The 27071-nt window shown below is 40.7% G+C and overlaps 1 protein-coding gene across 1 annotated transcript; it reads left to right on the top strand.

Moving 5' to 3' along the window:
• Positions 1-26110, top strand: LOC128572951 (zinc finger protein 91-like). Its single transcript, XM_053573101.1, has 4 exons — positions 1-163; positions 20657-20783; positions 21557-21652; positions 23008-26110. Exons 1-4 carry the CDS (start codon positions 161-163, stop codon positions 25974-25976), a joined length of 3195 nt encoding a protein of 1064 aa, XP_053429076.1. The 5' UTR covers positions 1-160; the 3' UTR covers positions 25977-26110.
• The last annotated feature ends 961 nt before the right edge of the window (positions 26111-27071 follow it).

Genomic DNA, 27071 nt, shown 5'->3' with positions numbered 1-27071 from the left:
CGGGAATCCAGAGCAGCCTTTCACTGATCTGGGCTACCCTCTTCAGTTTTTTCGTGTCCTGGACAATCCAGGTGTCTCTACGGCCGCCTCTGTCACCCTGTGAACTGCAGGTACCGGGAGATTTGTAGGGACGACACCGGGACATCCAGGAAGCTGGGAAATGGTGAGTACCGGAGACTGGGTGTCCTGAGAGGGGGAGGAGCGTGGTTGGGGCCAGAAGTGAGTGTGGCGGAACCTGGCAATTTCACTTCAGTTTTACAGTCTTCAGACTGAAATTTGCCACTGGCACCTTTGGCTCTCAGACCCTGTGAGCAAAAGGTGGAGTGGGGCAGGCAGCGGGGACTACTGCTGCGGCCCCTTCCCGAGTTGGTTAATTGGACCAAGGCCCAGAGCTCTCTTGGAGCAACAGTGTGCCTGGAGCGCCGGGTGTTCCTGCCACGTGGTGACAGTGGAAGAGTCCTCAGGAAGAATCCTAACTGGGTGTGTGGGGCTTGTTTCTGGGAGAGGCTGTAGTCCGTGGAGCCCCCAATCCCCCCATTCTGTTAAAAATAAACTTAGGGCCGGGAAGGGTGGGTCAGGCTGTTGCCAAATCAAAAGTGGCTCGGTTGCCTGTAATCCTAGTTAAACACAGAGACAGGAAGTTGATTCGTGAAAAGGCTTCATTATCGGAAAGGCCGGCAATTCTGGGGAGCAGCGGGAGTAATTTTTTAAAATATTTTGTCTGTGTAACACATTTTAAGAATTTGTATAGGGGATAATTTCCAAAGTATATTAAAAATATACTTATGTGATTAACAGCATTTGGGTAGTTAAAAATATGTAACAGTCAAAAACTTATCGAAGAAAATCATCAAAAAAATCATTAAACATGCTATGAACTTGTTCTATAGTGCCTCATTACTTCCTTGGGTTTCTTTTCTCTTTTTTTAATCTTTATTCCCTATTTCTGATTTGGCCTGTTTGACTGACTTACTGCTCCTATGTTTTCAAGTGCATTCTCAATTCACAAATAGCTAAGAAGGTGTGGGGGTGTCTGTGTCTACCATAGTCTCTACTATTATTTATTTTATTTTCATGTCTATGAAATTGATTTCAAATGGAAATAATTTCTTGAGACCCAGTGCAAGGAGGAGGAGATAGCCTGAGTGGAAGTGGTGGAAAATTAGAAACAAAGACACCCAAGAAATATATAAAACACACATGAGGGTAGAGATAGGATGGGGTCGGAAGGTCTGTCTGCAGCCAGCACGGAACTGTGGAAGCAGCTTTTATAAAGTATCTTTAATAAGGTAAATATTAACATCTGGGGTAAGGATTAACTTTAAAGAGGAAAAGCTGTAATAAGGAAAGTATGTAGGGGCTTATGTGACTTCTGGCAGTTGAAAAGAATGTTAATCTAGGAGAAGTGGCTGAGGGGTGGGGTGGGGGAGTCGTTCCCTAGAGGCTTCCGCTGGCTGTGATGGGCCCTGGCCACCTCACAGCCCCTTCCCCACAATAATTGTTATGATTAGTTAAGCTCACATGGGTGCTGTGCTTTTAATTTTGTTTTTTGAAATTTGTGAAACAGCGGGTACATATGAATGGTATGCAATGTATTTTGTAACATAGTAAAAAGCTTGCAACTTAGAGCATAAAGGTTTGGATTTAGGTATCGTTGGGTCATTATGAGAATCCTTTAGCTAGGAAGTGTTGGATATTCTGAAAAATGTTATTTGTTGTATTTTTTGGACTATGTCTTTTATACATTTTAAGTTATTTTTCTTTTTTGAGACAGAGCCTCAAGATGTTGCTGTGGGTAGAGTGCTGTTGCATCAAAGCTCACAGCAACCTCCAGCTCTTGGGTTTAAGAAATTCTCTTACCTCAGTCTCTAAAGTAGCTGGGACTACAGGTGCCTGCCACAATGCCTGGCTTTTTTCTTTTTCTGTTTTTTTGGTTGTAGTTGTCGTTGTTTGGCAGGCCTGGGATTTGAATCTGCCCTCTCTGGTGTATGTGGCTGGCGCCTTAGCCGCTTGAGCTACAGGCGTCGAGCCTTTCTTTTTTTTTTAAATTAATTAATTTTTGTTGTTGTTGTTGTTGTTTTTGGCCTGGGTGGGTTTGAACCCACCACCTTCGGTATATGGGGCCGGCGCCCCACTCCTTTGAGCCACAGGTGCCGCCCCCAGCCTTTTTTTTATTTTTGAGACAGAGTCACACTATGTCACCCGTGGTAGAGTGCTGTAGTGTCACAGCTCACAACAACCTCAAACTCTTGGGCTTAAGTGATTCTTTTACCTCAGCCTCCCAAAGAGCCGGGACTACAGGTGACCATCTCAACACCCCACTTACTTTTGTTGCAGTTGACATTGTTGTGTAGCTGGCTGGCACTGGGTTCGAAGCCACCACCCTTGTTTATGTGGCTGGCGCTGTAACCTCTGTGTTATGGGCACCGAGCCCATTTCAACTTATTTTCAATGAATTGCTAACTGTTAGATAAATCGAAGCAGTATTTATTTTTACATCTATGATTGTGTTTTAATAATCAATAATGGCTACTTGATTTTTTTAGTGTAACTTCTTGTACTTATTTTAATTCAATGTTCAGCATTTATGGCTTGAGAAATTGTATTAAGGACCTTAATGATGTCATAGGCAAATGGATTAGTCTTCAGGTTGAGTTCAATAGCTAGTGTTGGTAAAGTGGTGTATTTAGCAGTATGACAAAGATGTAGTTGGCTATGATAGTTTTCAGGGAGGTTAGTATCTTAAGTTTAGACTGGTTGGACTTAAAAGTTTTGTACCCAGGGTAGAAAAGGAGTTAATCTTAGTGAACAAGGTTTTCCTATGTTGTAGCAGAGATATATGAAAAAGCCTGGGTGCCATGTAATAAGAACTATCTTCAGGTTAAGATGGCGTGTGTCTTGGCACAAGGTACAAAGGCAGTTAAGTTACAGTTAAATAAGGAATTATTAAGATATGGGAAAGGGCACCTTTTAAAGTTAATATATTTATGATCAGTAGTTACAGTTTTCACTAGTATAGCATTTATTTCATCAAAATGGGTCAAGGTTCTGGGGTAAGCACACAGCTGTGTATGACAAGTCTTAAGATGACTGGGGATTGTATGTCTTCAGCCTTTTCTTTTAAAGAGACAGTCTCATTTGTCACCCTCAGTAGGGTGCGGTGACATCACAGCTCACAGCAAACTCCAGCTCATGGGCTTAGAGGATTCTTTTGCCTCAGGCTCCTTAGTAGCTGGACTACAGGTGCCCGCCACAATGCCCAGCTATTTTTTTGTTGGTGTTTGAACACTCCACCCTTGATATATGGGGCTGGCGCTCTACTGAGGACGCAGGTGCCTCCCAATATTTCTTTAGTCTTAATGTGGTGTTTCCTCCAAGAGAGGCAGTCTAGTTTTTGTGGGCCTCAGCTGCTTCTCAAGTGAGTCCTGGACGTTTCACTGCTATGATGTCATCTACAGAACTTTTCCTGGACTAGCCTACTTTTGTTTCAGCTGTTTTTCTCAGGCTGGTCTTTCCAGGCTTTGAGTTGGACTTGGTTACCAAGATAAAAGAGATGTAGGTGTTATCTGGGGTCTGGGAAGAGAGAATTTGGGCACTTGCTGCATTTGTTGTACATACTTTTGTACTTTAAGATTATATTCGGCTTGCCGTGACATTTAAATTGAGACTGCCTGGAAGGGTTTATAATAAACAACTTGGTAAGGATTTAATTTGACCCTGCTTTTAGGGACTACCTTAATTCACAGTAGTTGGAGGGATAATACCTGGTTTTAATGTAAATGGATCTCCTGGAATTGTTTGGCAACGTTTTCTATTAGTATATGATTTATTTTCTTTTTACTTTTGCTAATGATTTAGGTCTATAGGCTTTGGATGTGGGTATTTGAGTGAAATCTATCACCTAGTTTTCTTTTTTTTTTTTTTTGTAGAGACAGAGTCTCACTTTATGGCCCTCGGTAGAGTGCCATGGCATCACACAGCTCACAGCAACCTCCAACTCCTGGGCCTAAGTGATTCTCTTGCCTCAGCCTGCCGAGTAGCTGGGACTACAGGCGCCTGCCACAACGCCCGGCTATTTGATTGCAGTTTGGCCAGGGCCGGGTTTGAACCCACCACCCTCGGTATATGGGGTCAGTGCCTTACCGACTAAGCGACAGGCGCTGTCCTATCACCTATCACCTAGTTTTCAAACAGCATTATCTTATGGTAGGGTCAGTGTGTTTTTTTATATATGTTCTCTGTTTAGGGGTTGTTTCTTATACAAAGCAAACACTGAGTATTTGTTTTTGATTGTCTGGGTGAGTTGCCTGTTTACAACTTACTGGGGAAGGAACTCAGTTAAGGCTGTTATCTTTTTTATTTCTTTTCTTATAGGTGGGATTGAAATCAGATAGGTTTAGAGGTGGCATTAAGTGGGCCGTTATTGTCAGTCTTTCAGCTTGCTTTGGTGCAGTGTCACCCTCTGGTTTTCTGTTGGCACAGGATTAAGTCTTTTCTGGTGTCCTGTGCAATGCGTGACTGTCACTGTGCGGGAAACAAGGCAGTTTCTAATAGTTGTAAAACTGAACTGTTTTTTTTTTTTTTTTGTAGAGACAGAGTCTCACTTTATGGCCCTCAGAAGAGTGCTGTGGCATCACACAGCTCACAGCAACCTCCAGCTCCTGGGCTTAAGCGATTCTCTTGCCTCAGCCTCCCGTGTAGCTGGGACTACAGGCGCCCGCCACAACGCCCAGCTATTTTTTTTGTTGTTGCAGTTTGGCCGGGGCTGGGTTTGAACCCGCCACCCTCGGCATATGGGGCCGGCGCCCTACTCACTGAGCCACAGGCGCCGCCCAAAACTGAACTGTTTTTAACAAGTATTTTTCCCTGCCCTAGTAATCTCCCTTTTTTTCTATATGGCATATTGAGTATGAAGAATTAGATAAGAAAATTTGAAGTCCATGTAATGTTTAGTGTTTTTCTTTTTGACGTTCTAATGTCCTGGTTAGGGCCCTTAGTTCAGCTTTTGGGCTGATGTCCCTGGTGCAGGGGCTTTCATTTCTAGCAACCTTTCTGCAATCACTACTGTATCACTTGCCCTTCGTGTTCCTTTTTCAATATAACTGCTTCCGTATATACATGGAGTCCAGTCTACCTCTTTGGAAGGGTTGTCTGACAGAATCTCCTTGGCTAGAAAAGACTTGTTCAGTTACCACTAGACATTCATGTTCTTTTGGTTCTTGATTAAGGTTAGTAGGTAGAGGGGCTGGGTTCAGTCCACCTATCACTTGCAGTTGTATTTCAGGGTTAGTAAGTAACATAGTGTAGGGAGCACAGCAAAACTTGCCCTTTTCCCTTAGTTGTTTCACCGGCGCCTGTGTCTCAGTGAGTGGGGCGTTGGCCCCATATGCCGAGGGTGGTGGGTTCGGGGGGACCCAGCCCCGGCCAAACTGCAACAGAAAAATAGCCGGGCGTTGTGGCGCGCGCTTGTAGTCCCAGCTCCTCGGGAGGCTGAGGCAAGAGAATCGCGTAAGCCCAAGAGTTAGAGGTTGCTGTGAACCGTGTGACGCCAAGGCACTCTACCCGAGGGCGGTACAGTGAGACTCTGTCTCTACAAAACAAACAAACAAACAAACAAAAAAAAAAAAAAAATGAAAGATCAGTTCACAATTATGGCAGATTATTAAGAGTAAGGTTTCGGGCGGCGCCTGTGGCTCAAGGAGTAGGGCGCCGGTCCCATATGCCAGAGGTGGCGGGTTCAAACCTAGCCCTGGCCAAAAACCAAAAAAAAAAAAAAAAAAAAAAAAAGAGTAAGGTTTCTTTCCACATACTATGCAGAAGAGGGGAACTGCAAGAATGATTATCCAGTGGCTGAATGATAGTCAGAGACTTTTATAGATGCCTTTTAGAAGGGATGGTGGAGAATATGCAAAGTATAGGTGCACCGAGTGGTTGCTAGGGAGTGGATGTGTAGATGGAGGGAAACAAATTCACATGTAAATTAACGTGAGAGACAGGTTTTATAGTTTAAATGATTTGGGGCCAGGTCTCTAGCATTGAGAAAAGGAAGTCTGCAGCCCCTTTTGTTTCCCAATCAGGTTAATCAGTTTTTAGAGATAGAGGAAAATTTCTAATGTTTTTCTGAACATGTTGCAGTTTGGCTGGGGCCGGGTTTGAACCCGCCACCCTTGGTATATGGGGCTGGCACCTTACCAACTGAGCCACAGCTGCCACCCTGTTCTCTGAACATGAATGGCCTTTAATTCAAAGCCCAGAAGCTGGAGTTTGCTGAGAGCTATGTGACACTCTGGCACTCTACTGGGGGCGACAATAAAGTGAGACTCTGTCTCTACAAAAAAAAGTTTAATTGTTTAGACAAATATGCTGCTGGTCTGGGAATAGTGCCAAGTTCTTCCATCAGTACTCCAAGACTAAATCACTGTCTTCTGTCTTTAATGCACATATAGAAATAGCTTACACAGGCCAAAAGCAGAGGCCTTAGATTAAGTTTCTACAGTTAAGTTTTAACTCTTTAGTCTGATACAGAGGAGAATTTTCCTTCTCTTTTTTCTTTTTTTGAGACAGCGCCTGAAGCTATCACTCTGGGTAGAGTGCCCTGTGTCACAGCTCATAGCAACCTAAACTCCTGGCTTAAGTGATTCTCTTGCCTCAGCCTCCTGAATCGCTGGGACTACAGGTTGCACCGGCTACAATGCCCAGCAATTTTTTGGTTGTAATTGTCATTGTTTGGCAGGCCCAGGCTGGATTCTAACCCGCTAGCTCTGGTATATGTGGCTGGTGCCTTAGCCACTTCAACTACAGGCGCCACTCATTTTCCTGTGCTTTCAAGGACTCATATTGATACAGGAAGATGAGGCCCAGTGGAGAGAAAGAGCACCCAAACACCATGTTTATAAGAGGAAGGGTTTTATTCACTGGCTGGGAGCTTATGGCATAGAAGAATTCCAAATGGCCGAGCTCCCTGACTGGCTTGGTCTTTTCCTTTTTATTGACAATCAAAAAGTTCCAGCCCACAGTTACCTTCCTCATTGTCCAGTTTGAATGAAGTGGTAGATGCTATTCCAGCCCCCACAGAACTACAGGAATTCACAGAAGTGGAAATTTCCAAGTTCCAGGAAGTTAAGTTTACAAATTCCCAAGAGCTGAGTCACCATAGATACACCCTGCAGATGTATCCTTATGGTCTCCTTGAGAAGACCTGTTTTAGACCACAGCTTTCTCGGGTAACCTGTCTCAATATAAGGGTTTAGGGATTAAGCCATAGTTAGGAATCCACACTTGGTAGAAAATTATCTTATCTAGAAATCCCTAAAGCTGTTGTAGTGATTGGAAAATATAATTATTTTATTTTATTTTTTAATAGGCTACCTTGTCCAGAACCAAGAAACTCACTTTCTACATTGACGGTTGAGCTTTTTACTTTTATACCCAACAGCACCCTTCAGCAAAATGGTTCAGTGTTAATGTTGTGTTATTTAGGCATTCCTGATCATCCGGGCCAGTGATTAATAATTTACAAGTTTTTTTTTTTTTTTTTTTTTTGGTAGAGACAGAGTCTCACTTTATGGCCCTCGGTAGAGTGCCGTGGCCTCACACAGCTCACAGCAACCTCCGACTCCTGGGCTTAAGCGATTCTCTTGCCTCAGCCTCCCGAGTAGCTGGGACTACAGGCACCCGCCACAACGCCCGGCTAAATTTACAAGTTTTAACGTGCATTGTAAGTTAAGCTACAAAAAGATTGTGGGGGTGTTCATTTCTACTAAAATGCCTGTAATCCTAGCACTCTCTGAGGCCAATGTGGGTGGATTGCTTGGGTTTTGGAGTTGGAGACCAGCCCGAGCAAGAACAAGACCCACAGCTTGGTGCCCATAGCACAGTGGTTACGGTGTCAGCCACATACACCAAGGGTGGCGAGTTCAAACCCGGCCCAGGCCAGCTAAACAACTGCAAGAAAAAAGTAGCCAGACATTGTGGTGGGAGCCTGTAGTCCCAGCTACTTGGGAGGCTGAGGCAAGAGAATTGCTTAAGCCCAAGAGTTTGAGGTTGCTGTGAGCTGTGACGCCACAGTACTCTACCCAGGGTGAGAAACTGAGACTCTGTCTCAAAAAATAAAAGAAAGAACAAGATCCATCTCTAGTTTAAAATAGAAAAATGAGTGAGAGGTCATGTACGACAACTGTAATCCCAGCTACTGGGTGAGAGGTTATTCCAAGTTGTGAACAAAAGAAAATTGAGTCCAGATTCTGTGTGGGCAACATGGCCTTTATTCACTTGCATGCACGTAGGCTAGGTTCAAAAAAGAAGTCAGCACATTGGTTAAGGCAGGGTGGGAATATAAGTGTTTGGGAAGATGGGGATTGGTACATTTATTCCTTCCTGGGCAGGACTTGTGTGCCCTTGTTTTTGTGGTCCTGTTCTCGGTTTTTGCCCTATCATTCAGATCATTTTAGTCTATTATAAGGAGGTGCAGGGCAGTGCCTGTGGCCCATATGCCTGTGGTATATAGGGTGCCAGCCCCATATACCAAGGGTGGTGGGTTCAAACCTGGCCTCAACCAAACTGCAACAAAAAAATTGCTGGGTGTTGTGGCAGGTGCCTGAAATCCCAGCTACTCTGGAGGCTGAGGCAATATAATCGCCTAAGCTCAGGAGCTGGAGATTGCTGTGAGCCGTGAAGCTATGGGACTCTACTAAGGGTGACAGAGTGAAACTCTGTCTCTACAAAAAAAGGTCTTAAATGACTCAGCTTCTGGGCTTGACCTCTGCTTTTGCATAAAGATTTGGTCCTAAGATTTTTAGTTTCTTTTATAGGCCAATAGCTCAACCAATACTTGAACAAACTCTACACTGCCCTCTCTCATGGGTCCTTGATAGCGCCTGTCTTCTGATTATTTTCATTCCATAAACCCTCTTTCATGCTGTCTCTGTGGTGACTGTCAGTGTCTCCTGAAATTATGTCCATGAGTTCAAGGAAGCATCCCTAGACCTGTTGTAAGAACAGATGGAAATTAGAAATACCAGACGAATACCCCAATTTGAACATAAAGATTTTGCCTTCTTCCTCTTCCTTAAAGGTTTTAATTTAGAAAATTTTGTATGTAAGTGTTTTTTTCTGCCTCTTTGAAATGTAAGTACATAATTTTACCAGATAAATAATCTTCTTACCTCCTTTTCAAATTCAGGTCTGTCTTTCTCCAGGGCTCAGGACTCATTGCTTTGAAATATAAATAGTCCAGGAGATAGCAACCTTTGTCAGAGTTCCTGTTGTGGTGCAGGACCTCCCGTTAGTATTCCTCTGGCTCCTTGTTTGCAAACTATCTTCCATAATGTAGACAAGTGAAGATTTTTCTGTCCTTTGAATATAGTCCAGTACAAACATAAAAGGCCTTTCCAAGTATAAGGTGAATTCAGGGTGAAATATATATTACCAATGGTGCTGTCAAGTCTTGTAAGTGAGGACTAATTATGGTGACTTCGTTGATCTTCACAATCTCTGAGATGAACATCACACTTTGTTTTAATTGTGTAATGTGGCAGTTCTTTTTCTGTCTACCATTTTGAAGGGTATTTTGGAATTGGAAATAATTCTCTTTGTAATTATAAAGTATTTTTACATACCATCCAGACTTACCACATATGATATAAACACAGAAGAGTCTCATGGAGTGTTACTCTAGGGGGCGCTTTTCCTTCTTTCTTTCTTTTTTTTATTGTTGGGGATTCATTGAGGGAACAATAAGCCAGGTTACACTGATTGCAATTGTTAGGCAAAATCCCTCTTTCAATCATGTCTTGCTCCAATAAAGTGTGACACACACCAAGGCCCCACCCCCCTCCCTCCATCCCTCTTTCTGCTTTTCCTCCCCCCCATGACCTTAATTGTCATTAATTGTCCTCATATTAAAATTGAGTACATAGGATTCATGCTTCTCCATTCTTGTGATGCTTTACTAAGAATAATGTCTTCCACTTCCATCCAGGTTAATATGAAGGATGTAAAGTCTCCATTTTTTTAAATAGCTGAATAGTATTCCATGGTATACATATACCACAGCTTGTTAATCCATTCCTGGGTTGGTGGGCATTTAGGCTGTTTCCACATTTTGGCGATTGTAAATTGAGCTGCAAGAAACAGTCTAGTACAAGTGTCCTTATGATAAAAGGATTTCTTTCCTTCTGGGTAGATGACCAGTAATGGGATTGCAGGATCAAATGGGAGGTCTAGCTTGAGTGCTTTGAGGTTTCTCCATACTTCCTTCCAGAAACGTTGTACTAGTTTGCCGTCCCACCAGCAGTGTAAAAGTGTTCCCTTCTTTAACATCCATGCCAGCATCTGCAGTTTTGAGATTTTGTGATGTGGGCCATTCTCACGGGGGTTAGATGGTATCTAAGGGTGGTTTTGATTTGCATTTCTCTAATATATAGAGATGATGAACAATTTTTCATATATTTGTTAGCCATTCGTCTGTCGTCTTTAGAGAAGGTTCTATTCATGTCTCTTGCCCATTGATATATGGGATTGTTGGCGTTTTTCATGTGGATTAATTTGAGTTCTCTATAGATCCTAGTTATCAAGCTTTTGTCTGATTGAAAATATGCAAACATCCTTCCCCATTGTGTAGGTTGTCTCTTTGCTTTGGTTATTGTCTCCTTGGCTGTACAGAAACTTTTCAGTTTAATGAAGTCCCATTTGTTTATTTTTGTTGTAACAATTGCCATGGCAGTCTTCTTCATGAAGTCTTTTCCTAGGCCAATATCTTCCAGTGTTTTTCCTATGCTTTCTTTGAGGATTTTTATTGTTTCATGCCTTAAATTTAAGTCCTTTATCCATCTTGAATCAATTTTTGTGAGTGGGGAAAGGTGTGGGTCCAGTTTCAGTCTTTTACATGTAGACATCCAGTTCTCCCAATATCATTTATTGAATAGGGAGTCTTTCCCCCAAGGTATGTTATTGTTTGGTTTATCGAAGATTAGGTGATTGTAAGACGTTAGTTTCATTTCTTGGTTTTCAATTTGATTCCAAGTGTCTATGTCTGTATTTTTGTGCTAGTACCATGCTGTCTTCACCACTATGGCTTTGTAGTACAGACTAAAATCTGGTATGCTGATGTCCCCAGCTTTATTTTTATTACTAAGAACTGCCTTAGCTATACGGGTTTTTTTCTGGTTCCATACAAAACGCAGAATCATTTTTTCCAATTCTTGAAAGTATGATGTTGGTATTTTGATAGGAATGGCATTGAATAGGTAGATTGCTTTGGGAAGTATAGACATTTTAACAATGTTGATTCTTCCCATCCATGAGCATGGTATGTTCTTCCATTTGTTAATATCCTCTGCTATTTCCTTTCTGAGAATTTCATAATTATCTTTATAGAGGTCCTTCACCTCCTTCGTTAGGTATATTCCTAGGTATTTCATTTTCTTTGAAACTATGGTGAAGGGAGTTGTGTTCTTAATTAGCTTCTCATCTTGACTGTATACAAAGGCTACTGACTGGTGGACATTGATTTTCTATCCTGAAACATTACTGTATTTTTTGATGACTTCTAGGAGTCTTGTGGTTGAGTCTTTGGAGTTCTCTAAGTATAAGATCATGTCGTCAGCAAAGAGGGAGAGTTTGACCTCCTCTGCTTCCATTTGGATTCCCTTCATTTCCTTGTCTTGCCTAATTGTATTGGCTAGAACTTCCAGCACTATGTTGAATAGTAAAGGTGACAGAGGACAACCTTGTCTGGTTCCAGTTCTAAGATGAAAAGATTTCAGTTTTACTCCATTCAGTAAAATATCGGCTGTGGGTTTGTCCTAGATAGCTTCAATCAATTTTAGAAATGTGCCACCTATGCCTATGCTCTTCAGTGTTCTAATTAGAAAAGGATGCTGGATTTTATCAAATGCTTTTTCTGCATCTATTGAGAGGATCATATGATCTTTATTTTTGCCTCTGTTAATATGGTGGATAACGTTTATGGACTTCCGTATGTTAAACCAGGCTCATATCCATGGGATGAAACCTACTTGATCATGATGAATGACTTTTTTGATGATAAGCTGTAATCTATTGGCTAGGATTTTGTTGAGAATTTTTGCATCTATATTCATGAGTGAGATTGGTCTGAAATTCTCCTTTTTGGTTGGGTCTTTTCCTGGTTTAGGTATCAGGGTGATGTTTGCTTCATAGAATGTGTTGGGGAAGATCTTTCTTCCTCAATTTTTTGGAATAATTTCTGCAGTACAGGAATAAGCTCTTCCTTGAAGGTTTGATAGAATTCTGGTGTGAAGCTATCTGGACCAGGGCATTTTTTGGTTGGAAGATTTTTTATTGTTTCTTTAATCTCAGTGCTTGAAATTGGTCTGTTCAGGAGCTCTATTTCTTCCTGGCTAAGTATAAAGAGAGGGTATGATTCTAAATATTGATCCATTTCCTTCACATTGTCAAATTTCTGGGCATAGAGTTTCTGGTAGTATTCAGAGATGATCTCTTGTATCTCTGTGGGATCATTTGTTATTTCCCCTTTATCATTTCTGATTGAGGTTACTAGAGATTTTACTTTTCTATTTCTCGTTACTCTGGCCAAAGTTTATCTATTTTATTAATTTTTTCAAAAAACCAACTCCTTGTTTCATTAATTTTCTGAATGATTCTTTTGTTTTCAATTTCATTGATCTCTGATTTGATTTTGGATATTTCTTTTCTTCTACTGAGTTTAGGCTTAGATTGTTCTTCTTTTTCCAATTCCATAAGATGGCTTGTGAGATTGTTGATGTGCTCTCTTTCTGTTTTTCGAATGTAGGCACCTAAAGTGATTAATTTTCCTCTCAAAACTGCTTTTGCAGTATCCCACAGGTTTTGGTAGCTTGTGTCTTCATTGTTGTTATGCTCAAGGAAGTTAATGATTTCCTGTTTTATTTTTCCTGCACCCATCTGTTATTCAACAGAAGATTGTTTAATTTCCATGCCTTTGTGTGGGGTCAAGTGTTTTTGTTAGAGTTGAGTTCCACCTTTAGTGCCTTATGGTTTGAGAAGATACAAGGTAAAATTTCAAATCTTTTGATTCTGTTTGATTTATTTTGTGTCCCAGGATATGATCAGTTTTGGAGAATGTTCCATGGTGTGATGAGAAGAATGTATATTCTTTATCTTTGGGACGGAGTGTTCTATATGCGTCTATCAAGCACAGTTGTTCTAGGGTCTCATTTTTTTTTTTTTTTTTTTTGGCCGGGGCTGGGTTTGAACCCGCCACCTCCGGCATATGGGACTGGCGCCCTACCCCTTGAGCCACAGGCGCCGCCCTCTAGGGTCTCATTTAAATCTCTTATATCTTTGTTTAATTTCTGTTTAGAGGATCTGTCCAGATCTGTAAGAGGACTGTTAAAGTTTCCTGTTATTATGGTATTATCAGATATCATATTGCTCAGACTGAGTAAGGTCTGTTTCAAGAATTAGGGAGCATTTAAATTTTGTGCATAAATATTTAGAATTGAAGCGTCTTCTTGTTGTATTTTTCCCTTGACCAATATAAAGTGACCATCTTTGTCTTTTTTGACTTTAGTTGCTTTAAATCCACATGTATCTGAAAATAAGACTGCAACTCCTCTTTTTCTTCTGAATTCCATTTGTCTGAAAATGTCTTCCAACCCTTGACTCGTGTTTTTCATTTGTCTTTTGAAGCCAGGTGTGTTTCTTGTAGACAGCAAATTGATGGCTTGTGTTTTTTAATCCAGTCAGCCAATCTATGTCTCTTCAGTGGGGAATTCAAGCCATGAACAATTATTGAGATAATTGATAAGTGTGGTAGTATTCCTATTCATCTTATTTTGTGAGAGTCCATTGTTTAGTTTTATCTTTTGCATCAGTGTGGAGGTTAGGTTCTGTCCTTAATTTCTGAATTCTCACTTTGCTGCTGATCCATTGTGATGGTCAGTGTGTAGAACTGGTTGAAGTGTTTCCTGTAGAGCTGGTCTTGTTGTGGCGAATTTCCTCAATGTTTGTATATCCATAATGATTTGATTTCTCCCTCAGTTTTAAAGCTTAGCTTAGCAGGGTACAGAATTCTGGGCTGGAAATTGTTCTGATAAGTAGATTAAAGGTAGATGACCATTGTCTTCTTGCTTGGAAAGTTTTATTAGAGAATTCTGTGGTCAGACTGATGGATTTGTCCTTGTAGGTCAACTGGCGCTTACTCCTGGCAGCTTGTAGAATCTTTTCTTTTGTCTTGACTTTGGACAGGTTCATCACAATGTGTCTTGGAGAAGCTCGGTTAGAGTTGAGGCGACCTGGGGTCCGATATCCCTCTGAAAGGAGTGTGTCAGAATCTTTGGTGATATTTGGGAAATTTTCTTTTATAATATTCTCTAGTATGGCTTCCATTCCTCTGGGGCATTCTTCTTCCCCTTCTGGGATTCCTATAACTCATATGTTGGAACGCTTCATAAAGTCCCATAATTCTGACACTGAATGTTCTGCTTTCTCTCTCTTCTTTTCTGCCTCTTTTACTATCTGTGTTATATCAAGAACTTTGTCTTCTACCTCTGAAATTCTTTCTTCTGCATGGTCTAACCTGTTGCTGATACTTTCCATTGCATTTTTAAGTTCCCTAATTGACTGTTTCAGTTCCTTCAGCTCTGCTATATCCTTTCTATATTCTTCATATCGTTCCTCTCTTATTTGATTTTGTTTTTGAATTTCCTTTTGGTTATTTTCCACTTTATTAGCAGTTTCCTTCATTGTTTCCATCATTTCTTTCATTGTTTTCAGCATGTGTATTCTAAATTCCCTTTCTGTCATTCCTAACATTTCTGTATAGGTGGAATCGTCTGCAGTAGCTACCTCATGGTCCCTTGGCGGGGTTGTTCTGGACTGCTTCTTCATGTTGCCTGGAGTTTTCTGCTGATCTTCCTCATGAGTGATTTCTTTTATCTGTTTCCTTGCCCTAATTTTCCTTTCACTTCCTCTTGCTCTTTAAGTTCTCATGCCTGTGGACTAAGGGTTCAATGAGTCCTTTTGGTACAGGATCAGAAAAATGAGAAGGTTGAAGAACAAGAAAGGGATGAAAGAAACGAGGAACGAGCGAAAAGAAAAAAAATAGAGAAAGGAGAGGGGGTGGGTAAAAGGAATATTGACAAAAAGAAGAGAGGCACAGAAAGAGGGAGGCAGAGCGATATAGATGTACAGTAGGGTACTTTGACACAACCGTAAAAAAAACACACCTTCTGGGGGTACCCAATTGGGTGTTTCCCTTGAGGTCAGCAGCTCTTTGCTAACCTGATCAGACACAGTACCCCATCTCCACCAAGTAGAGAGGAAAGACAAAAATGCTATAAATCAAACCAAAACAAGGAAACAGAAAACTTTACGGGATAAAATTTGGTGAAAAACCAAGTAATAATGGTAGAAACACTGGCAAAAATGAAGTTCTAGTTATTGAAAAAGGCAGCAATGGGAAATTATAATTAAACTAGAAAAATTGAGAAAGAAAAAAATCTGTATGGAAAAGGTTGAAATTGAAAAACAAAACAACACGAACAACATCAAAATAAACAAAAAAACAACACAACCAAAAACAAAGCAATATGTGTATGTTGTTGAATATTGTCTGGGCAACATGTGATCTTCTGGCGTATGAGATGTTAATCACAGTACTGATACGACTGGAGGCTGCTGATTTCTCAAACCCCAGCAGGTAGACACCCTAAATCTCTCTTTAGCCCACTTAAAAATCACTTTGAACTTGTAAACTTGCTGAGCAGAAGCTTTCCCAGGAAAGTGCTTGTCACTGGAATCAGTGCTGAAGTGGCTATCCACTTACCCAGTGTACCAAAACTGGTCTTACTCTGCCCCTGAGGGTTAGGGCTGTAAGGCAGCTCATACCCCGGACTTAGGCTACTCAGTTGATAGGTTACCAGCTCCCGCCAGATTCTTGTTCTGCGACCCTGAGGACGAAGCTTTCCAGGGCAGATCACTCACAATGGCTCCCTGTGGCCCACAGCCAAGCATTATTAGCTCCGTCTGGCTCAGCAGCTCAGACTGGGGTCCTAGACAATGGCCATAGTTATCCGCACTCCCGCTCAGGCTCTCCCCAAAGTAGTTCAACTGAGTGCCAAGTCCAAAGATACCAAAACAGTTCACAGGTAAGGCCTTTCCGGTTTGCAGTCTCCAGCTACTGTACTTAGAGTTGCCTGCGGGTTTAGACCAATTGAACAGACGCGAGCACTTGCAGGTTTTCCACTGTTTTAGTCCTCCTCTTGGGGTCTGGAAGTCTCTCACTGACTCCCTGTATCCTCACAGGGATGATGATAGGCAGATCCCATCAGCCAGAGATGCCTGGAGTCCTATCTCCGCAGACTCACGGTGCCCAGATGCAAGGAAGCTGTTACATGGCCTCCATCTTGCTCTCTCCGCTAGGGGGCGATTTTCATCGCAGCCTACCTGTCACAGCTCACAATTGTACAGCAAAGTGCATGGTGTCCCAAATAATGAAGCCACAATGGTCTGTCTGCCTATTTTCAATATCTATTCTTGAGCAGTTGTAGTACACAGTGTTACCAAAAATGCTCCTACAGTCACAATACATAGGGAAAATAGAAAATTACAGCTCTATGTTATATCTCTATTTATAAAATAGTTGTTAAGAAATGTCACAAAACAGGCTGGGAGTGGTGCCTCACGCCTGTAATCTTAGCACTTGGGGAAGCAGAGGTGGGTGGATTGCTTGAGCTCATGAGTTTGAGAACAGCCTGATCAAAAAATGAGATCCATCTCTACTAAAAATAGAAAAACTGAGGCAAGAGGATCGCTTGAGCCCCACTTGCAGGTTGCTGTGAGCTATGATGCCGCCACACTCTATCCAGGGCAACAGCTTGAGTCTCTGTCTCAAAAATGTCACAGAACATTTACAAAGTATTCTGTATGGCTTAGCCACCTCTTTGTAAAATTGATATTATTAGACTTGCAACTGATCCTGGGAGTATGAGGCTACAAACTTAAGCTGGATCACATATGTGCATCGAGTACACTTGAAGAATTTCCACTTCCCTATTTCTTCTTTTTCCTACTTCCCATGTATGTACCCAGGGCCCTAGCTGCATCCACATGTGACCAAGACTCAAATTTGCAGTTTGCAATTTTCAATTCAGGTTTTTATTCAGATACTACTTCCTTCTGTCAGCTCTAGAAATTTTAAAGGTTCAGCACAGAATGCTATGTTTCAAGATTGTGATGGCTGGTCTTCCCTGGAAAAAGAGGATTTATGTTATTACGAAAGTGTGGCAAAAATAAATAAATAAATAAATAAATAAATAAATAAATGGTGTTGGCCACTGAGGTGCCTTGCACCTATAAGGTCATACTGTGGGAGGCTGAAGGTGGTGGATTGCTTGAGGTCAGGAATTTGAGACCAAACTCAGCAAGATCCAGACCCTGTCTCTGGCCTCTGTAGTCCCAACTATTCAGGAGGCTGAGACAAGATCCTTTGAGAGCAGGAGCTGGAGGTTGCTATGGTGGCCAAGACGCTCTACGGAGAGTGACAAAGTGAGACTCTGTCTCAAAAAAATTAAATAAATAAAAGTGTTGAGCAGAAGGGAATCTATGGTGTCTTTACTTTCTCCAGCTGAGTGTTACTATAGTCTAGGAGAAGTAACACTAGCAATATGTGAAATTGTCAAAGAAGCCACTTCATGCACCCACTTAAAAGCAGCAAAATCTGAGGCAAACCCAACGTTTACAAATCATTTCTGAAACCAAACTCAACATACAGGGGTTGTTGGAAGAAAATGCAGGTTATTCAAGAGCAACATGGAGAGATGGCTGAAAAATGTTGGAAAGACCACCTCATGTTCCTCAGCTGACCAAAAGGTGGTGAAAGGGGAAAGAAGCTTGGGAAACTGTGCAGGAGCTTTCTATGTGTAGGTGCCCCTGGCTTGTTGCAAAGGTTACTTGCCATCTGGCAGTATGCTGGACCAGGACTGAAGTGGAGGTTTCCTTCAGGCGGAATTCTGTAATCTTGATTCTTTGGTTAATTGCTTAAACACCCATTCCTAAAATTCTTAAACAAGTACATACATAGCCATTGTAAAAAAAGTGACTATTTGTTTCAAGATAGAGTAATTGCTGCTATTGCAGGATCTCATACTTAGAGAGGCCCAGGATACGGAATACCTTGTGTGGGTAATAAAGCCTGGGAGGTGATAGTTACCTGAGTGGTTCTCAGCCCAGGCTTCCAGGTAGGATTCCATGGCCAGTTTGAAGAAATGCCATCATCTGTGATTCCACCTTCCCACAAATTCTATTAGTCTGGATTGTGTCATCCACATGGCTTTAATTATTATCCCCATGTGATGTTAAGTTTAGGCCAGTGTCAAGCATGAGAGTTTTAAAATGTGTTGAGCCTTTTCTCCCAAGGGAGGTCACAGGGCCTGCCCTGCTTGTGCTTCACGGGGACAGGACAGCACCACCAACGTTCCATTGCCATAGCTGAAATTGCTCGCAGGGGAGGGGACCTGAGGGCAAAAAATATGAAAGTCACACTTTGGTCTTTATGTGGAAGCTCCTTGTTCCCGATTGTCTCCTGTAATAAAGAACAGGAAAGGGTAGATATATATATATATCTATATTTCTTTTGCTTCAAGGTTTCTCTGCCTGTGGATGTGGTGGGAGCAGGTGAAGGGCTTGTGCTCATGCCTTTAAAGCCATATTATCAAGATGAAGGTGGAATATATATCTGGATAATCTCACCTGAGAAGGAAATCAAGGGCAGGCAGGGAAAGAGAAAGAACTGGTTGCTTCTCAGCTAAATGTGTCCTAACACAGGGCTGTGACTATCTTTTCTCCTGCAATATCTCACGTTTAGAAGTTGGAAATCTTCTCTACTTGTGATGTTCCTGCTTAATGAGCTTGTTTCAAATACTCTTTTGCCCTTTTCTTGTAACAGTGAAAAGCCTCTGAGAAATCCTTCTCCCCTCCGTATACAGCAGTGTCTGCTCTCCATTCTCTCCATCCAAATTCCCATATGCCCTGGAGAATTTTCATCACAAATTTATGTTTATAAAAAATTATGTTCTGTAGTTCTGCAAATTTTCCCTTGTGCCTGTTTTAAATGGAAATAAGTGGATCCCCATATTACCCGGTGTGGATGATGTTGGGTCATTGGATATTAGCAAAGCAGGGGACTACGTACTGCTCAGTTTCAGTCCAGAAGCCCCCTCGGTGCTGTGTAAAATAAGGTGACACATGCAGTTTACAGAAGATGGCATGAACAGCCTAAAGTAACTCAAGGTTCTCAAAATCAGAATTATTAGAAAAGCCTTGCTTTCTCGGATGCTAAAGAAGAGTTTTTAAAGACAGCATTAGAGATTAGAAGATCCGGCAGATATCTGTACCTTCAGTGTTTTTTTTTTTGTTGTTGTTGTTTGTTTTTGTTTTTTTTTTGAGACAGAGTCTCAAGCTTTCACCCTGGGCAGAGTGCCTTGGTGTTACAGCTAAGAGCAACCTCTAACTATTGGGCTTAAGCGATTCTCTTGCCTCAGCCTCCCAGGTAGCTGGGACTGCAGGCACCTGCAACAATGCCTGGCTAATTTTTGGTTGTAGTTGTCATTGTTTTGCAGGCCTGGGCTTGGATTTGAACCCACCATCCCCGGTGTGTGTGGCTGGCACTCTCACCGCTGAGCAACAGGCACCAAGCCTGTACTTTCAACTTTGAAAAAAGATTTTTAAGTGGTTTTTATCAGAATATGATTAAGTACTTTGGGGAGAGTATCAACTCATATGCACATTCTGAGATTCTCTTTTTATACCTTGTTTGGAAAATAAAGGCTTTAATGGTTGTTTACTGGATCAACATTCAACTGGGATAAATCAGTCTGACATGTGATAAAGTATTATCATGGAACAGAAATACTGGCATCCCTGTTGAGCTTGTTGGAAATTCAAAAATAAAGCTTCACCTAAATTCTTCTGAATAAAAACTGCATTTGAGGCTTGGCGCCCATAGCACAGTAGTTACTCCCCAGCCACATGCACCAAGGCTGGGTGGTTCCTGCCCGGCCCATGCCAGCTAAACAACAGTAACAACTGCAAGAAGAAAATAGCCAGGCTTTGTGGTGGGTGCGTGGAGTCCCACCTACTTGGGAAGCTGAGGCAAGAGAATTGCTGAAGCCCAAGAGGTGTGAGCTGTGACACCATTGCACTTTACCGAGGGCAATATAGTGAGACTATTTCTCAAAAAAAAAAAAAAAGAAAGAAAGAAAAGAAAACTGCATTTGACAAGATCTCCAGTTCATGCTTGCACACGTTAAAATCTTAGGGCTTCCATTTACTTCACCATGATATTTTCACGTAAGAAATACGCACAGCTTAAAGTGTATGATGTAAGTAGGCGCAAGAATCCACATGCCTGTATTGTTGGCCTTATTTTTGCATTGTAAAGCCAAAAAGCACAGTATCTATACTGGGGTTGTGGATATTATCCCACCATCTATTCTCAGTGTTAGAGAGCACATGAGGGACTATCTCTCTGCTATACTTATCACATAATACCATTCAGTCATGTAAGTCAAAAGAAGTTCTCACCCACTCATTTATGTAAAAATGAAATTAAGTCTTCTCATGGCATCATGATGAATATTGTTGTTTTTTAGATTTCTAGTTTTTTTTTTTCCAGGAACTATTGACCTTCAGAGATGTGTCTATAGAATTCTCTATGGATGAGTGGGACTGCCTGGACCCTGCTCAGCACAATTTGTATCGGGATGTCATGTTAGAGACCTACAGACACCTGGTCTTCCTTGGTGAGGATAACTTACATACACATTTCTTAACTGTACACTAAGCATTTCAGATTGTTTCTCTGTAGGTGGGTTTGGGGAGACTCTTCTTTGACTTCATTAGTTTCAGATTGTTGTTTCTAAGGAAAACATAAGTTCTTGGTATAGAAAAGAGAATATTTCAGATGTTATCTTGGCATTAATCTTAGTCTTTTCTTTTTTTTTTTTGTAGAGACAGAGTTTCACTTTATGGCCCTAGGTAGAGTGCCATGGCATCACATAGCTCACAGCAACCTCCAACTCTTGGGCTTAAGCTATTCTCTTGCCTCAGCCTCCCAAGTAGCTGGGACTACAGGTGCCCGCCACAACACCCGGCTATTTTTTTTGTTTGTTTGTTTTTGCAGTTCGTCCGGGGCGGGCCTGAACCGGCCACCCTCGGTATATGGGGCCGGCACCCTACCGACTGAGCCACAGGTGCCGCCCAAACTTAGTCTTTCTTGAGCTGATAAATATCCTTCGCTACATTGATGGTAATTTCAAAAATGTAGAGGCTTATAATTGTTGCCCATACCTTTAAGTCTAGTTTGTAGCCCCAAATTTTATTTCCATAGTACGAAGTAGTTTAGCATTTTAAATTCTTTTAAAATATTGTAATGTTTCTGTCAGAAACCTCTATTTTTAGATTATTCTTTTAGGATGTCTAAAATGATGTGTTCTCTATTCTACAAAGGTTCTAGATTGTTTACTGATGAAGTCCAGTAAGCGTCATGTTATCGTTTTTTTTTCTAATGAAACAGGGCTTGCTGTGTCTAAGCCAGATCTCATCACCTGTCTGGAGCAAAGGAAAGAACCGTGGATAGTGAAGACTCACCAGACAGTGGTCAAGCACCCAGGTAGGTTGGAGTGAATGAAGCAGATAACTCTGGTCAGAGGTCCAAAGTTCAAGGAGGAAACCACGCAATGCAATGTGATTAGGGAAACTCCGCTTAATTGGAAATGAGTTCTGGGAAACCTGGGTTTCTTCCTCTTGTTACATAAAGGCACCTCTGTTCTTGTTTTCATTTCTTATGTTTATTTTCTCATTGAGACAAAGGCTCACTGTATTGCCATCAGACCAGCGTGCCATGGCATCAGCCTAGCACAGGGCAGTCTTAACTATCTTGGTTCAAGTGAAGGTTCGAGGCATTTAAGTATACATTCTGAAATTGTTTTGCCTGTGGAGTTTTGTGGCTATTTTCTAGCCGAAGCATTTTCCCCACATATCCAGATAAGAGCTTGTCTTGTAATCACTTGGTAGACCTCAATCTGTTGTTGTCTTGGAGTCTCTCTGGTGCTGTAACAATATTTTACCTTTGCTTTCAGTTTTATGAAAACTGCACCATTCTTGGGCGGCGTCTATGGCTTAAAAAAGTAGGGCGCTTGCTACATATGCCGGAAGTGGTGGGTTCAAACAGAGCCCCAGACAAAAACTGCAAAAAAAAAAAAAAAAAAAAGAAAAGAAGAAAGAAACAAAAAACTGCACCATTCCCTTCAGCACTCTCCCTCATGGGAGACAAAACCTATTTTTAGAAAAGCCCTGAAAAGCCATTAGAGTTAATTTAGGTCTCTATTTTTCTTTTGAGGAAAAAGTTTACTTTCATATGGACAATGCTGTTTTCAGATGCGGGAACGACTGTGGTCTATAAGTAGAACAAACTTGTCTTCCCATATTTTGCACCTTTTGTCATTATCATTGTTTTTCTTATTTTATTTTATATAGTTATATATTTTTGAGACAGTGTATCTTTCACCACGGATAGAGTGCTGTGGTATTATAGTTAACAGGAACCTCAACCTCCTGGCCTCAAGAGATACTCTCGCCTTAAGCTTGTTAAGTTGCTGGGGCAACAGGTGTCTGCCACTCGCCCCACTAATTTTTTCTAATTTTGGTATAAACAGGGCTCAGACTGCTCTCAAATGCCTGTGTTGAAGCAATCCACCCACTCACTGTCCCACAGTGCTAGGTTTACAGACACTATCCACTGCATCTGGCCTGTACATGCCTCTTCACATTGTGCTCACCTGCTGGGCTGAAAATTCTCACTTCATTCTTATAATCCCTAAAATGCAGTATATATTTCTTACATGCTGTCCTATACCATCTTGCTACTATGCTGGGCATAATTTTACAGACAAAATTTGTAATGTATATTTATTCAATTGTGATGAAATGCAATGACATAATTTTGTATTTTTAAATTTCTTTCAGTTATATGTGATCATTCTACCCAGAGCAATTCAAAAGTGCTTGGCGTGAATATTTTATTACCAGTGATAATCCTGAGAAGATACGAAAAGGATAGCCCTGAGAATTTAAACTCAGTAAAAGACTGGGATAGGGCGTGTGAGTATAAGCAGCAGAAAGTATGTTACAATGGAGTGGACGGAAGTTTATCAGCTATGCATGGTAAAACCTGCGAATGCAGTAAATGTTTCAAAGTTGTCAGAAAATTATCAAATACAAATAGATGTAAGATGATATGTACCAGGGAAACAACATTGGAATGTAAAAAATATGGGAAAACCTTAAAACTATGCTCAAACTTTGGTAAACATAAGATAAACCATTTTGTGGAAAAGCAGTACAAATGTAAAGATTGTTGCAAAGTCTTTAAATCTTGCTCAAGACTGTCTAAGCACAGGGTAGTTCATACTGCAGAGAAAATTTCCCATTGTGAGAAGGATGACAAGCGTCTTAGCCACAGCTCAAAATATTCTAACTATAAGACAAATTATAATGTGGAGAAGCCCTGCAAATGTAAAGAATGTGACAAATCCTGTAACGATGACTCATCCCTTTCTGTACATAAAAGAATTCATTCTGGAGAGAAACCCCACATATGTGAAGAATGTGGCAAAGCCTTTAACAATTCCTCAACTCTTTCTGTACATAAAAGAATTCATTCTGGAGAGAAACCCTACAAATGTGAAGAATGTGGAAAAGCCTTTAACTGGTACTCAAACTTTTCTGTACATAAAAGAATTCATTCTGGGGAGAAACCCTATAAATGTGAAGAATGTGGAAGAGCCTTTAACTGGTACTCAAACTTTTCTCTACATAAAAGAATTCATTCTGGGGAGAAACCCTATAAATGTGAAGAATGTGGAAAAGCCTTTAACTGGTACTCAAACTTTTCTGTACATAAAAGAATTCATTCTGTGGAGAAACCCTATAAATGTGAAGAATGTGGAAGAGCCTTTAACTGGTACTCAAACTTTTCTCTACATAAAAGAATTCATTCTGGGGAGAAACCCTATAAATGTGAAGAATGTGGAAGAGCCTTTAACCGGTACTCAAACTTTTCTGTACATAAAAGAATTCATTCTGGGGAGAAACCATACAAATGTGAAGAATGTGGAAAAGCCTTTAAACAGTACTCATCCCTGTCTGTACATAAAAGAATTCATTCTGGGGAGAAACCCTATAAATGTGAAGAATGTGGAAGAGCCTTTAACCGGTACTCATATCTTTGTAGACATAAGAAAATTCATTCTGGAGAGAAACCATACAAATGTGAAGAATGTGGAAAAGCCTTTAACAATTCCTCAACCCTTTCTGTACATAAAAGAATTCATTCTGGAGAGAAACCCTACAAATGTGAAGAATGTGGAAAAGCCTTTTACCGGCACTCACACCTTTCTGTACATAAAAAAACTCATTCCGAAGAGAAACCCTACAAATGTGAAGAATGTGGAAAAGCCTTTAAACAGTACTCATCCCTTTCTGTACATAAAAGAATTCATTCTGGAGAGAAACCCTACAAATGTGAAGAATGTGGAAAAGCATTTTACCGGCACTCACACCTTTCTGTACATAAAAAAACTCATTCCGGAGAGAAACCCTACAAATGTGAAGAATGTGGCAAAGCCTTTAAACACTACTCAAACTTTTCTGTACATAAAAGAATTCATTCTGGAGAGAAACACTTCAAATGTGAAGAATGTGGCAAAGCCTTTAAACAGTGCTCATCCCTTTCTGTACATAAAAGAATTCATTCTGGAGAGAAACCCTACAAATGTGAAGAATGTGGAAAAGCCTTTAACCAGTCCTCAACCCTTTCTGTACATAAAAGAATTCATTCTGGAGAGAAACCCTACAAATGTGAAGAATGTGGAAAAGCTTTTAATGAGGCCTCAACCCTTTCTATACATCAAAGAATTCATTCTGGGGAGAAACCCTACAAATGTGAAGAATGTGGCAAAGCCTTCAACTGGTACTCACACCTTTCTATACATAAAAGAATTCATTCTGGAGAGAAACCCTACAAATGTGAAGAATGTGGCAAAGCCTTTAAGGATTCCTCAAACCTTTCTGTACATAAAAGAATTCATTCTGGAGAGAAACCCTACAAATGTGAAGAATGTGAAAAAGCCTTTAAACAGTGCTCATCCCTTTCTGTACATAAAAAAACTCATTCCGGAGAGAAACCCTACAAATGTGAAGAATGTGGAAAAGCCTTTAACCATTACTCAACCCTTTCTGTACATAAAAAAATTCATTCTGGAGAGAAACCCTACAAATGTGAAGAATGTGGAAAAGCCTTTAACCAGTCCTCAAAACTTTCTGTACATAAAAGAATTCATTCTGGAGAGAAACCCTACAAATGTGAAGAATGTGGAAAAGCTTTTAATGAGGCCTCAACCCTTTCTATACATCAAAGAATTCATTCTGGGGAGAAACCCTACAAATGTGAAGAATGTGGCAAAGCCTTCAACCGGTACTCACACCTTTCTATACATAAAAGAATTCATTCTGGAGAGAAACCCTACAAATGTGAAGAATGTGGCAAAGCCTTTAAGGATTCCTCAACCCTTTCTGTACATAAAAGAATTCATTCTGGAGAGAAACCCTACAAATGTGAAGAATGTGGAAAAGCCTTTTACCGGCACTCAAACCTTTCTGTACATAAAAAAACTCATTCCGGAGTTAAACCCTACAAATGTGAAGAATGTGGAAAAGCCTTTAACCATTACTCAACCCTTTCTGTACATAAAAGAATTCATTCTGGAGAGAAACCCTACAAATGTGAAGAATGTGGAAAAGCCTTTTACCAGCACTCACACCTTTCTGTACATAAAAAAACTCATTCCGGAGAGAAACCCTACAAATGTGAAGAATGTGGAAAAGCCTTTGCACAGTGCTCACACTTGTCTGTACATAAAAGAATTCATTCTTGATAGAAACCCTATGAATGGCAACAATGTGGCAAATTCTTTAATCACTACTCACACCTTTCTGTACATAAAAAAAATTCATTCTGGAGAAAAAGGTTACAAATATGAATACTGTGGCAAACCCTTTTACTCAGAGTGAAACCAGCCTGTACATTAAAAGAAAATGAGATAACATGGAAACCCTAGAAATGTGAAGAATGTGGCAGTACCTTACTTGGTGTTTGTAACTTAATGAAGGTTATAGGAATTTACACTGGAGAGAAATTCCACAACTGTGAACGGTTTGGTGATGCAGTTAACCAGAGCTCAAAGTTTACTACACATAAAAATTCATATTGGAGATTAATCTTACAAATGAGAACAATATGGCAAACGTTTTAACTGATCCTTGGCCCTTAGTAAACATAAGAGAAATCATGTCAGAAAAATCAGAATATGAAGGTGTGTGGAAGCTTTATGCCAGAAATCACAGTTTTCTGTACACAGTAGAATTCATGTTGAACAGAAAGGCTATAAATGTGAAGAAGGTGACAAGTGTTTAACTTCTGCTCAAACCTTTCTCTATGAAATTTATGACAGAACAAAACCCCTTCAACTCTGAAGACAGTGTCGAATCCAGGATTCACACATTTCAGTACAGAACAGGATTCATAGAGATATTCTACAATTGTGAAGAATATGACAATGTCCTTAAATGTTTCTCATACTTTTGTAATCATAATTCATATGGAAGAAATTCTCTACAAATGTCAATGATGTCTTAAAGTTGTGTTTATCATGTTTTGTAGGGCTAGGGAGAGACAGGGGCAGGTGATTCTAGGGCATCCTTGCTCATAATGAGAAGGAACAAAATTGCCAGAGTGGGCTGCCAAGAGAGGAAAGTATTTCAGGAAGGCTTTCAAAAACTGAACTTATGTTTGCTCTACAAAAATGACTCTCAGAGGTAGAGACGCCCCAGGGTGGAGATAGGGCCAAGGCCACTAAAAGGGGTCTTTGTAGCATGCATACAAGTAAGGTGACAGTAGCCTCAAGGGACCCATTTTCATAAACACAGTAAAATATTCACCAGTTTTTTTTTTTTATTATTTGAGACAGAGT

This window comes from Nycticebus coucang, chromosome 20 (genome assembly GCF_027406575.1).
Source record: "Nycticebus coucang isolate mNycCou1 chromosome 20, mNycCou1.pri, whole genome shotgun sequence".
Taxonomy (NCBI): domain Eukaryota; kingdom Metazoa; phylum Chordata; class Mammalia; order Primates; family Lorisidae; genus Nycticebus; species Nycticebus coucang.
The sequence above is the reverse complement of the archived record's forward strand: the minus strand, read 5'-3'. Positions and strand labels throughout refer to the sequence as shown.

What these genes read in the sequence shown, in the direction of transcription:
- LOC128572951 (XM_053573101.1), top strand. An exon ending in CAGACACCTGGTCTTCCTTG is followed by an intron (nt 20,784 to 21,556) that starts GTGAGGATAACT and finishes CTAATGAAACAG; the next exon opens with GGCTTGCTGTGTCTAAGCCA. An exon ending in GACAGTGGTCAAGCACCCAG is followed by an intron (nt 21,653 to 23,007) that starts GTAGGTTGGAGT and finishes AATTTCTTTCAG; the next exon opens with TTATATGTGATCATTCTACC.